This window comes from Scyliorhinus canicula, chromosome 3 (genome assembly GCF_902713615.1).
Source record: "Scyliorhinus canicula chromosome 3, sScyCan1.1, whole genome shotgun sequence".
NCBI classification, from domain to species: Eukaryota; Metazoa; Chordata; class Chondrichthyes; order Carcharhiniformes; family Scyliorhinidae; genus Scyliorhinus; species Scyliorhinus canicula.
The window spans coordinates 117780298-117794537 of NC_052148.1; the positions used below are offsets into that span (position 1 = coordinate 117780298).

Genomic DNA, 14240 nt, shown 5'->3' on the forward strand with positions numbered 1-14240 from the left:
CATCCCCGAACCCTCCTACACACTTCCTCATCAGCCAACCCCACGTCCAGACGCCAAAGCGGGCGCTGGTCCCGCGCCTCCCCCATCTCCAGATCCACCCAGTGCGGAGCATGGTCCGAAATCGCGATAGCCGAATATTCGGCCTCCTCCACCCTCGGGACCAGTCCCCTGCTCAGAACAAAGAAATCAATGCGGGAATAAATCCTGTGCACATGGGAGAAAAAGGAGTACTCCCGAGCCCTCGGCCTCCCGAACCTCCAGGGATCCACTCCTCCCATCTGGTCCATAAACCCCCTCAATACCTTGGCCGCCGCAGGCCTCCTGCCTGTCCTTGAACTAGAACGATCCAGTGGGGCTGGAGGGGTCGGATCTGCCGGCCTATGCGGCCGTGATGTTGAACTCGCTGGTGGGGGCAGGATCCTTCCATCTGCCCCTGGAGCTGGAGGGGGCCCATAGAGTGCTGGCCAGGCGGCCTAAGGCGAATGAACCCCCGCGGGCGGTGCTGGTGCGGTTCCATCGGTTCAGCGACCGGGAGTGTGTTCTCCGATGGGCCAAGAAGGTGAGGAGCAGTAAGTGGGAGAATTCGGTAGTGCGTATCTATCAGGACTGGAGTGCAGGGGTGGCCAAGCGGAGAGCCGGGTTTAACCGGACGAAGGCAGTGCTCCATGGAAAGCAGGTGAAGTTCGGCATGTTGCCGCCTGCGCGCCTGTGGGTCACCTACAAGGACCGGCATCACTACTTTGAGTCCCCGGAGGAAGCGTGGGCCTTTGTGCAGACTGAAAAGCTGGTCTTGAACTAAAGATTGGGGGCTGTGGGAGCTTTTCTATTCTATTCATGTATCATTGTTTATGCTGTAGCGGGTTATTCTGTTTGTTTTTGTTTTTTCTCTCGCTTTCGGACGTTGTGGGTTATGATTTTGTGTTCTAAGGGGGGTACTGGGGTTTGTGGTTGATCTGTGTCTTTGTTTGTATGGAGTTGGTGGTTGGGTTGGGACTGCGGTTTGGGAGCTGCGTTGGTGGGATGGGGCAGTGTGAAAGCACGGGCTTTTCTCTGGTTTCCCGCACTGCGGGACGAGGGGGTGGAGCTGGTGGCGAGGGGCGTGGCTATTAAACCGGGTTTCCCACGCTGAAGCGGTGCCCAGGAGCTGATGCAGGGGAGGAGGGGGGACCTCATATCGGGAGGGGTCGGAGTTAGAGCGGGAGCTGCCGGGGTCAGCAGAAGTCAGCTGGCTCACGGGAGTACAGTGGAGGGAGAGTCGAGGCTAGGAGGGGTCCTAGCCTGGGGGGGGGGCGTCCCCCTGATCCGGCTGATTACGTGAAACGTGAGGGGGTTGAATGGGCCGGTTAAGCGGGCCCGGGTGTTTTTGCATCTGAAGGGGCTGAAGGCGGACGTGGCCATGCTCCAGGAGACCCACCTGAAGGTGGCGGACCAGGTCTATCTGAGGAAGGGGTGGGTGGGGCAGGTTTTCCACTCAGGGCTTGACTCAAAGAGCCGGGGTTGGCGATCCTGGTGGGGAAGAGGGTGGCGTTTGAGGCGTCTGAGGTTGTGGGCTGATAGTGGCGGCAGATATGTGATGGTGAGCGGTAAGCTGCAGGGGGAGAGGGTGGTGTTGGTTAATGTGTACGCCCCAAATTGGGATGATGCTGGTTTCATGAGGCGTATGTTGGGCCGCATTCCTGGCCTGGAGGTGGGGGGCTTGATGACGGGGGGGGGGGGGGGGGGGGAGGTGTATCTCCACCTTCCCCCGCTTTTCCAGGGGAGCTGCGGCCGATTTTCTCCTCGCCCCACTTCGAGTCCGAACCATAAAGGAGTTTTGCTCCAGACCCCTTTATCCACCGGGAATCGCCGAATCAGCGCTGTTTGGGGCCCTTAAAAGAGCCCACAAGTCCTTTTAAAGCGGGAGCTGCCGAACGTGCGGCTTAGCTCCGCATAGCCGCAACCGGAAGTCGTCCTTTACTATTTTTACAGAACATGCTGATGGTTTCAGTGGTCCTTCCAGCAGCATTCCTGGATTCCTCCCCTGGAAAAGCGGGGGAAGGTGGACAAAATGGCGGCCGGTGGAGCCCCTGAGGAGTGGAGGCAGTGGGCTGAGGAGCAGCAGGCGGCCCTTCTGCGCTATTTCACAGAGCTGAAAGGGGAGTTCTTGGAATCCCTGAAGGTGACGACGAGTAAGCTGCTGGAGACCCAGACAACCCAGGGTGCAGCGATACTCGAGTTGCAGCAGCAGGCCTCTGAGCGCGAGGAGGAGGTTTCGGCCCTCGTGGGGAAGGTGGAGATACACGAGGCACTTCATAAAAAGTGGCAAGATCGGTTTGAGGAGATGGAGCTTCGGTCACGGAGGAAGAACCTGCGGATCCTGGGCCTCGAGGAGGGGCTGGAGGGGTCGGACCTGCCAGCCTATGCTGCCGTGATGTTGAACTCGCTGGTGGGGGCAGGATCCTTCCATCTGCCCCTGGAGCTGGAGTGCACACATTATTAATTTAGTTTATATTCCCTTGCCTAATCCCTTTTTGTAAATTAATTTCTCTTTTAATTCATGTTAAGTAATATTTTCCATTGGTATTGGGATGTGGACTGAATTTGGCTTCGCTGTGATGCCCACACCAATTATAGAATCTTTACAATGCAAAAGGAGGCCATTCGGCCTATCGGGTCTGCATTGATCCTTTGAAAGAGCACCCTACCAAGGCCCTTTCATCACCAGGACTTTTTTCATTTAATCAGCTGAATATTTCATTGTCAGATTAACTAATAATTGGCTACTTGTGTCAATCATGATTATTTGCCTCACAAACATTTGCGCTGCACCTCTGAACTGTGATCCTGTAAATGTGACCATTAGGGTGGACAAGGGTGAACCAGCAGATGTTGTATATCTGGACTTTCAAAAGGCTTTTAACAAGGCCCCACACAAGAGATTAATGTCCAAAATTAATGTTCATGGTATTGGGGGTAATGTATTGATGTGGATAGAAAAAAGGTTGGCAGACAGGAAGCAGAGAGTGGGAATAAACAGGTCCTTTTCAGAGTGGCAGGCATTGACTAGTGGGGTACTGCAGGGTTCAGTGCTGGGACCCCAGCGGTTCACACTATACATTAATGATTTGGACGAAGGAATTGCATGCAGTATCTCCAGATTTGCAGACGACACTAAGCTGGATGGCAGTGTGTGCTGTCAGGGGGATGCAAAGAGGCTACAGGGCGACTTGGAAGGCTGGTGAGTGGCAAAATACTTGGCAAATGCAATATATTGTGGGTACATGTGAGGTTATCCACTTTGCTGGCAAAAACAGGAAAGTAGATTATTATATGAATGGTGGCAGTTTAGGAAAAGGGGAAGGACAACAAAACCTTAGTGGAACTGTCGCTGAAGTTTGGCATGCAGGTACAGCAGGCGGTGAGGAAAGCTAATGGCATGTTGGCCTTCGTAGCTACATTCTTTCCCTCACTCCCACGTACTCACCGCGGCACTGTCTCTCCGGGGTCTGTAAACTTTGCCCTCCCGAGGTCTGTGTAGCCCTCCGCTCCAAGTTGGTTTGCAGGTGCAGCAGATAATTAAGAAGGCAAATGGAATTTTGTCTTTCATTGATAGAGGAATGGAGTTTAAAAACAGAGAGGTTATGTTGCAGCTGTATAGGGTGCTAGTGCGGCCACGCCTGAAGTATTGTGTACAGTTTTGGTCTCATTACATGAGAAAGGATGCACTGGCACTGGAGGATGTGCAGAGCAGATTAACTAGGTTGATTCCAGAGTTGAGAGGATTGGCTTATGAGTAGACGGGTACTATACTCAATTTGGATTTAGAACAATATGGGGGATCTTATCGAAACATATAAATTTATGAAGAGAATAGATAGAATAGAAGCAGGGAGGTTGTTTCCACTGGCGGGTGGACTAGAATGAGGAGGCATACCCTCAAAATAAGGGGGAGCAGATTTAGAACTGAGTTGAGATAGTACACCGATACTGCGTCAGATCACATTTGGGGAACTATCACTTGGTTGAGAGAGTGTTGCTATAAATATTGGAAGTGGAGCTAAACAGGGGTCTGCACTTTAATAATAATCTTTATTCGTCACACTGGAATTCAGAATGTCCAATTCACCTAACAAACACACCTTTCGGGATTTGTGGGAGGAAACCGGAGGAAACCCACGCAGACACTGGGAGAACAATCAGACTCCGCACAGACAGTGACCCAAGCCGGGAATTGAACCTGGGACCCCGGCGATGTGAAGCAACAGTGCTAACCATTGTGCTACCTTGCAGGAAAAGAGGGGAGAAAATTGGGAATCAGGGAAAGATAGTGGTAAAGAGGCAGTGATAAAATACAGGTATAGATCTTTTAGTTGTCAATCTTTAAATATATGATCGCTAATTTCTTCCACTTTCTTCAGGTCACCCCAACATTGATCAAACGGTTTGGAACAGAGGTCATGACGTCAGTAGTGCTTTCAGCCAATACTTCACTACGTGTGTTGGCACTAGGTGGAGAAGCATTTCCTTCACTGTGTGTACTCAAAAGCTGGCGGGGAGAAGGAAACAAAACCCAAATTTTCAATCTTTACGGGATTACAGAAGTATCATGTTGGGCTACGTACTACAAAATTCCTGAAGAAACCCTGTGCAGTGCCACTCAGTTGTGAGTCTGTTTAATATCTTATATGAAAAGAAAGCTCAGAATCCCCAAGAGCATGTCACAGTGAATGAATTTATTTCAAAGTGTAGTCACTTTTTTTATACCTGTCACCCACAAAACAGTAATGAGCTGATTAACCTATTGATTAGTTCTATTTGTGTTATTTGAGAGTTAATTATTGATCAGGTTAATGTGTGCCCTTTTGCTTTCTCAAATTGTAGTGTGATCTTTTATGTCCACTTGAGCAAACAGATGGGACCTTGATGTAACATCCCTTCAAAAGACAGCAGCTCCAGTAATACAGCATTCACTCAGTACTGCATTGAAGTCTCAGATGATGTGTTCATATCCTGTAACAGTACCTCTACTTGAACCCATGACTGTCTGAATTAGAGGCGAGTGTGCTACAGACAGAGTTGAAATGACTCATGAGCTTAATTTAACCAACCAGTTTTTTTCCATCATTACAATTGATCAAAAAATGAAATTGGACTAAAATGAAATAAAAAGGAGAATTGATATGGGCAGCTGTCTGAAGGGGTGTTTTGATATGCAAATTAGCTGGGGCTAGTTTAGCTCACTCGGCTAAAAATCGCTTGGTTTTAAAGCAGACCAAGCAGGCCAGCAGCACGGTTCGATTCCCGTACCAGCCTCCCCGGACAGGCGCCGGAATGTGGCGACTAGGGGCTTTTCACAGTAACTTAATTGAAGCCTACTCGTGACAATAAGCGATTTTCATTTTTCATTTTAAAAAAAAAAATTGAGAGTACCCAAGTCATTTTTTCCAATTTAGGGAAATTTAGCATGGCCAGTCCACCTATCCAGTATATCTTTGGGTTGTGGGAGCGAAACGCCTACAAACACGGGAAGAATGTGCAAACTTCACACAGACATGATCCAGAGCCGGGATCGAACCTGGGACCTCGGCGCTGTGAGGCAGCAGTGCTAACCACTGCACCACCGTGCTGCCCTGCCAGCAGTGTAATTAAGTAGTCCTTCTTGTCCTGTGTTTTTCTTTTAAGTTAATAAATATTCTTTATTATTTGGTCACAAAACGACTGGACGATTCCTCCCTGGTTTGCATATATTTTCTCACAGAATACCAAATTGAAAATATACACGACTTAGAACTAATGTTCTAAGTTAACCTCCTGGGTTTTGTGATACCTTCACATTTAACATCAGTGGGATTCTTAACATGTGATACATCCATTAATGTAATATTAAACATTTTATTGAATCAGAAATTGGTCTAATTCTATTATGAATCATCTAGTATTTGCTGACTGCCAATATATAATATTGATTTGATAATAAGGGAGCGTTCATGATATATAAATGTTAATACATTTTGCTTGTTGGGACATCCAAGTATTTTGATAATGGAATATTTTGTTGAGGATTTTGATGACATTTATGGAAGGAGGACAATTTCAGCTGGAGACGAGCCCTGAAGTAGGGCTGAAACCATTGCTTGACAAGCAAGGACATGTTTGTTTAGGGAAAACGCCAAGCCCTAAAGTTTCTGCTGAGTTGAATCCTTCTATTCCATTCTTTACCAATTGCAGGGGTCATCACTGCAGTAAGGTTTCTCTCAGAAGTTGGGCCTCTTAATTATATTGGGAACACACAGATGTGATTGTAATTGTATTATCCTCCAAGTTGGAAGTAGTTCGAATTATTTTAATACTTGGGTGCAGAACTTAATCATCTTTGTAAACCATTAGTAGTTACCTCCCCATTGTGACTACAGGCATCTGTTATACCTTGGTGTAAACAGCCCAGCATCAATGTTTTTTTCACAAGGATCAGTAATGTTGGAGAATTTTATAAAAAGTTAACATCTTAACTGTGTTTTGAGAATTAATTGTTACCTCTGTTTGCATTTTAGACATGAAGAACATGTACCTTTGGGTTTTCCTCTTTGGGGAACCATATTGAATGTTGTAGATAACTCTGGTCAAATAATTCAGGAAGGAGAAGGACAGGTTTTCATAGGTAAAGATTTTTCTTGTGTAGTTGTTATAGAATTTTTATCAGAATTTACAGTGCAAAAGGAGGCCATTCGGCCCATCGAGTCTGCACCGGCTCTTGGAAAGAGCACCCTACCCAAGGTCAACACCTCCACCCTATCCCCATAACCCAGTAACCCCACCCAACACTAAGGGCAATTTTGGTCACTAAGGGCAATTTATCATGGCCAATCCACCTAACCTGCACATCTTTGGACTGTGGGAGGAAACCAGAGCACCCGGAGGAAACCCACGCACACACGGGGAGGATGTGCAGACTCCGCACAAACAGTGACCCAAGTCGGAATCGAACCTGGGACCCTGGAGCTGTGAAGCAATTATGCTATCCACAATGCTACCGTGCTGCCCGTGCAACAAAATAATTCATGTTTGTCCCTGACTTTGCTCTTGCTGCAGTTCAAAGTTCTTAAATAAAATTCTGTAATGAACATTGGCCTTCATAATCATTCTGTTTGATTCTGTCTCTCTATGTTTTGCCAGTCTTCTCATTCACCTTAAAATGTAATAACTCAGTAAATATTGGTAATTTTAAAATCTTGCAGGAGACATGTTTGCATATGTTTCCATCTCAGGTTATTGACTGGTAATGTCCCCATTCAAGTTTATCCAAATGCTAGTATTCTTCCATAAGAAATCCCACATTTTCCACTGAGATTAGTAATTCGCTGCTTTTGTTTTAGAATTCGGGGCAGCAGGGTAGCATGGTGGTTAGCATAAATGCTTCACAGCTCCAGGGTCCCAGGTTCGATTCCCGGCTGGGTCACTGTCTGTGTGGAGTCTGCACGTCCTCCCCCTGTGTGCGTGGGTTTCCTCCGGGTGCTCCGGTTTCCTCCCACAGTCCAAAGATGTGTGGGTGAGGTGGATTGGCCATACTAAATTGCCCGTAGTGTCCTAATAAAAAGTAAGGTTAAGGTGGGGTTGTTGGGTTACGGGTATAGGGTGGATACGTGGGTTTGAGTAGGGTGATCATGGCTCGGCACAACATTGAGGGCCGAAGGGCCTGTTCTGTGCTGTACTGTTCTATGTTCTATGTTCTAATTAGTATTGGAAGTTTATTTTGCCCCGTTTAACCTTTGATAACAATAGTTAATATTTCTGAAGGAACAGCCACCAAACTAATAAATGCAATGATAACAGACAATGTTGAAAATACTCAAAGTGCCACAGCAGCTATGAGGAGGTTGCAGGTTGAAACTCTTCATCAGAGCTGAGGAAAGATAGAAATATAATAGTCTTTGAGCAGGTGGAAAGGAGGCTGGTGGGAGAGGAAGAACAACAAAAGGGAAGGGCTGTGATAGAATTGAATGCAGGAGAAACTAAATAACCAAATGTTTCTTACTATATGCAATGTTTGTGATGTTAAACCAACTGCAGAAAGCACAATTTTGTAGCTGCTTGTATTTCAAACATGTACTTGTAAAACTCAGTTCAAAGAAAAGTCTCTGTCTGAATTTGTAACTATAGTCCTGAAGAGGTAACCATCTATTTTCATATTAACAAGGAGGCTACAAGGTAACTTGAAACCTTGAAATGCAGCAAGTGCCACCTGTTGTGGCGCGAATTATATTACATACTTTCATAAATGATACCGTGAACAACATATTCATTCACACGGATGCGTATTCTGCAGCTTTAGGTGTTTGGTGGCAAAATGAAGGAGGCTGTGAAAGTCAGGCTGACTTCAACTCCAGAACAAGGACATAGATTGTCATAAAAGTGCACAACTCTGCACGAGCTGACCAATGCACATTGTATGAACCTGTCTTCCTGCAGTGTAAATATAAAGGGTTTTCTCTGCAAACATGAAAGCTAAAACATGTCAGCAGATGACGGTATCAGTCCTTGAATATAAGACCAACAGGATATCTTAAAGCTCTTAGAATTGATGCTGTTTTTATTAGTGGTACAAGAGATGTGAGTCTTTCTCACAAAAGATAGGGGTGATTCAATGCCTCTAGTCTCTGGTACATCCCTGAAGACCACAGGATCCAAATTCAGACCCACAATTTTGGCCAGACCAAAAGCAGTGAACACGGGTAGAGCATATTCGTCTCACCATTCATTTGATATCCATTTCAAAGACAGTGCACAGAAATTATCATTGTACTTTATTCATTGACAGGTGGTGAAGAGCGTGTATGCTCCCTTGATGATGAAGTAACTGTGTGTCCAGGCACAATGAGAAACACTGGGGATTGGGTGATAATTAAAGATGGGCACATGTATTACAAAGGCCGCCAAGACAACCAGATTAAACGCCATGGGAAACGTCTGAATCTTGAAAGTGTCCAGCAGGTAATTCTGTGATTAAGTCCACTAGTAACAAATGTGATACAGGTAACTAATAATAGTTACTGAAATTCTGGGTGTACTAATTAGACTCTGTAGGAATATGAAGAAGTCATGAAACCCAAGTGGGTTTGTCTGTTTTATCATTGAACATCGAGGTGGAACTGGGTTGGGAGCAAGGTATAGAATTTTTAAATTAAAACTAATGGACCACAAGAGAAGTCTGTTTAATGACATTAGGAATGTCGCAAAAGAAATGGCATCTGTACAGAATTTTTAAAAATTTGTTCTAGATCAGCACGATGGGCAGCACGGTAGCATTGTGGATAGCAGAATCGCTTCACAGCTCCAGGGTCCCAGGTTCGATTCCGGCTTGGGTCACTGTCTGTGCGGAGTCTGCACATCCTCCCCGTGTGTGCGCGGGTTTCCTAAACTATTCCAAAACCTCTTCTGCACTCTCCCAGAACTGCACACACTACTCCAGCTGAGGTCCAACTAGTGTCTTGTATCAGTTCAGCATCACCTCCTTGCTCTTGTACTCTTTGCCCCTATTATTAAAGCCCAGAATACTATATGCTTTATTAACTGCTCTGTCCACCTTTCCTGCCACCTTCAATGATCTATGTACATATATATCCATGTCCCTCAGCTTCTGCACCCCTTTAAGAATTTTGCCCCTTATTTTATATTTTCTCTCTATGTTCTTCCTACCAAAATGAACACCTCGCACTTCTCCACATTGAACTTGATTCTGCCACCTATCTGCCCACTCCACCAGCTTGTCTATTCCTTCTGAAGTTTTACATTGTCCTCTAGGTTGGTCTGGTTGGGAGTTGGTTGTGTACTTATCCATGTGTTAGAGCAGGTTTTAATCTTTCTAATTTTCCTATGTAACTCCAGGTAAGTGCCATGGAACTGTGCAAAGTCTCCACTCTAACAGAGTCCGGGACATTCGCGGAGAGTTTTGGTATGCAGGGGTATTGCCCATTAGAAGTTTAATCTTCCAGGGCAATTTTCATATAGGTCTGTATGTCAGGACTTAAATAGTGCATCTTCAGTCGTACATCTGGCCTGCAATGATCTAAAAACTGGACGATTTGGTCCAGCCAAGCATTCTAGTGTAATTCCCCATTTAACGGATCCTCAGGAATACAGTTATCTGGACAGCACGGTGGCTCAGTGGTTAGCATTGCTGCCTACAGCACTGAGGACCCGGGTTCGAATCCCGGCCCTGGGTCACTATCCATGTGGAGTTTGCTCATTCTCCCCGTATCTGCGTGGGTTTCGCCCCCACAACCCAAAGATGTGCAGGGTAGGTGCATTGGCAACGCTAAATTGCCCCTTAATTGGGAAAAAAATAATTGGGTACTCTAAATTTTTTTTAAAAAGGAATACAATTATCTGACGCACTCTGGGAGCACATACACAAAATTAAGGGAAATGGCCAGGAGCATACTTTACAGTTCCTAAAGAGCTAGACCCCAGGAGGTTCATGGCAAGCATTAATATTTATTTATATTCTGGACAGAATATTTCTGCTAATGTCTTCTTCAGAACTCTGGTATTATAATTATCTCACCTCTGTCCTGCTGTAACCAGGTTTTTGTTATTAGGACATAAACATTAAAGATATTTAAAAATAATGTGTCTACAAGGCTATAATGATTTGATTTTTTAAAAGTATGTTTATTGAGGTTTTACATTTTAGCAAATAATGCAGCAAAATTACAAAATCGCCATAAGCAAGGAAAAATAAAACAGCTCCACATACATGAGTGCAGAGAGAGAGAGTAGAGCAACATCACAACTGGATCAATACAATTATTAGACATAATTATATATCTCTAAAACTCTAACAGAGACCAAAGGAGATACAGAATGAGGCTATGAAAACATGGTAAAATAGCTCCACTCATCTTCTTTATAATCGTCCCTCCCACAACCGCAAGGATTATAAGATATAATTGCAAAAATAAGTAAAGCTGTGCACAGGCCCCATTTCACACAATCAACTCAATATGATTTTGCTAGAACAGGATAATCGACAACACTCTCCGTCGTGCTCACATCTTGCACGCCCTTGAAGGTAAAAAGCCAACAATAAATAAATAATCAAAAATATGATCACAAGGGAGTAACATCTAGGATAATAGAAGAATAGCAGAATAATGACACCATCTATGTTGCTTGAGGTGGAAGTGGCCAAGACAGGATCAGCGAACACTCTTCAGGATCTCTCAAGGATTCCAACGCTCGAAGCACCAACACATCCACCATGCCGTTGCTCTGATGCCCATGCGACCAACAGCCTAGGTCCCGGCCAGGGAGACCACCTCCAACCCCTCACGGCAAGCATCCGTAATATTTTAGGTCCAGTGATGGGGGAGGGGTTTGTGTTCCATCGAATCTGGACCCGGACTCCAAATCAAGATGACTAAAATATGGCAGCCAATTTTCAAACTCAGTTGGGAACTCATCTCGCACCACTTGTCAGGGACTGGGCTCATGGGTACACGTTGCCTGGCCCCCTACTTTCCGAACCCGTCAGGATAGGTGACACACCATGCAGTAGGATCTCGACTACACAAAGATAGGCCCTTTTCAGGAAAAGTGCTCTATCGAGTGCACAAACTCTCATCTGCTTCCACTATTCTAAAGATACCGCACAATTCTTCAAAGTGAGTTCATAGATTTTTTTCATATAATTTGCAGTGCAGAAGGAGGCTATTCGGCCCATCAAGTCTGCACCGGCTCTTTGAAAGAGCACCCTACTCAAGGTCAACACCTCCACCCTATCCCCATAACCCAGTAACCCCACCCAACACTAAGGGCAATTTTGGACACTAAGGGCAATTTACCATGGCCAATCCACCTAGCCTGCATATCTTTGGACTGTGGGAGGAAACCGGAGCACCCGGAGGAAACCAATGCACACACGGGGAGGATGTGCAGACTCCGCACAGACAGTGACCCAAGCCGGAATCGAACCTGGAACCCTGGAGCTGTGAAGCTATTGCGCTATCCACAATGCTACAGGTTCTGACAACCTGTCCCGCAGAGTCGAGGTCTTCAACCAGAACAGCATTTCCAATGGCTGCCATCATCCAGATGCACACAGGCCGAAGCAGGACACCACTCACCAGCAACTGCTCCACTTCAAACTGGGCCCCAACCCATCCCACTCCAACCGCCATAAACAAACAAGGATTTTATTTGTCTTTTTAAAATTTAGAGTACCCAATTCTTTTTCTTCCATTTAAGGGGCAATTCACCTATCCAGTACATATTTTTGGGTTGTGGTGGTGAGACTCACTCAGAGTAAATGAGGATTTAAACTATTTATCTTGGCTCTTCTTCGCAATACACCAATTGGGATTGTCCAGGGCCATCGCACAAGCCATGTCAGCCAAAAAAAAGCAAGTATGAAATGTGCACCAGGATAAAATAAAGGATTACAAGATGAGCAGAGTCGGAGCTCGTGAAACCCAAATGTGAATGCGTCTTTAATTCACTTGTCTCTCAGTCCGGAGGAAACAGTCTCGAACACGTTCGTACTTTAGAATATTCTTTATTGCGATCGGGGCAGCCCCCTAGGTATTCCGGAGAACCACCTCGGAGAGTGCCAAAGTATTGCTCAAAACATCCCTTTTTTATATGTTTTTTTAAGGGGCTGTCCCTTACATTCACTTGAGCTTGCCCCCATTACAAAGCATAATTGTTTTTGCCATAGATCCAATACATGATTAACTTGTTATTGCCATAATTTCGATACATGATTTTACAGACTTTGAGGTTATCTATTGGCACATGAGTATATAGCAGTCTTAGCATAAACAGCAGGTGTTTAGCCATAGTAGAAGCGGCTCCCACATTTCATATTCCGTCATCCAGCCATCTTCCTTGTTTCTCAAGGCTATTCGGCTTACAGTCATGAGTCGGCTCACAAATTCAATAACAACTCCCCTATTTGTAATTTTCCACTAATGTGTCCCATTAATTCTGGCGTGTTCTAGCTATTAACCCTTGCTTCACATTCTCACAACCACCCCTGCACTCTCATCACGTGACCCCTGATTTGATTTTCTTTTTAAGGAGTAGTGAGAGATTTATGGGAGTCAAAATTATCAATAGTCAAGGTAAATAAAAACAAAAATGCTCTGATTGCATCATCACTTTTTGCCCTTAATAAATTGCAAGATTGTTTCTGTTGTGAACTCAGCAAGATGTGTTGAGTTTTGTTAATGCTGAAAAATGTATTGCCAATGTTTCTAGGTAGCTGAAGGTTTAAATCAAGTGGAAGCCTGTGTGGTGACCAAATACGATCAAGACAAACTAGTTCTGTTTGTAGTGCCCAGGAGCATTGCTGAATTCCATGAAGGAATTACCACCAATTTCCGCAGAGAAATCCTCCTTGAACTTGAGAAACACCTCCCTTCCCATGCTATTCCAGATGATGTTGTCAAGATTGATTCACTACCATTTACAACTCATGGTAAACAAACTCTAAATTTCAATTTAAAATTCTGAATTATATGTTGTACTTGTGTACTGTACTTGCTTTCTAAAACATGACAATTTTGGTTTGCGTTAATAATATATTCTAATATAATTTTCACTGAGGAAATTGAACGCAGCGCTTTGGGAACATGCAAAACATGGGCCTAGATTCTCCGAGCCTCCGTGCCGAAATCGCGCCTGGCGCGGGGGTGCAGAATGGGGCGTCGGACTAGCGATCGGGTCCGACGGCGGGACACAAACCTACAGCGACCGGAGAATCGGCAGCAGCCGTGGCATGCGCGATGCGGCGCAGTCGGGGGCCATTGAAAAAGGCCCCCGCAGCGAATCTCCGGCGTCAACCGGCCGAGTTCCCACTGGCGTGGTTCACGTATGGTTCCACCCAGCGGGCGCTCGGCGTCGCGGCTGCGGTGGCCGTCCTGGTTTGGGGGGGGGGGATCAGTCTCAGGGGAGGGCCTCCACGATGCAAGGCCCGCGATCAGGGGCTACCGATCGGCGGGCGCATGGGATCTGGGGTGGGGGGGGTACCTTCATCTGCGCCGGCCTGCTTTGTGGGTCCATGTCGCGCGGCGCGGAAGCGGCAGCCGCGTGCATGCGTCGACCCGCGGCCAGCAGTACAGGGCCGCGTATCGGCGGCTGGAGCAGCACGGAGCACTCCGGTGCCGTGTTTACGCCAGCGTCAACACCACCGTGTTTTTAGAGAATCCTGGCCAAGGTCTGGGGAAAATGCAAAGTGTTCAAGCATTACCACACAGAACGTTGCA

General features: G+C 45.9%; 1 protein-coding gene across 1 annotated transcript in view; it reads left to right on the plus strand.

Annotated features, from left to right (window-relative positions):
• aasdh (aminoadipate-semialdehyde dehydrogenase) overlaps positions 1-14240 on the plus strand; it is a 70920-nt gene that overhangs the window by 37967 nt on the left and 18713 nt on the right. Inside the window, exons 5-8 of the mRNA XM_038791134.1 lie at positions 4398-4642; positions 6531-6637; positions 8795-8967; positions 13234-13453. Coding sequence (XP_038647062.1) covers positions 4398-4642; positions 6531-6637; positions 8795-8967; positions 13234-13453 — 745 coding nt within the window. The remainder of the gene's footprint in view (positions 1-4397; positions 4643-6530; positions 6638-8794; positions 8968-13233; positions 13454-14240) is intronic.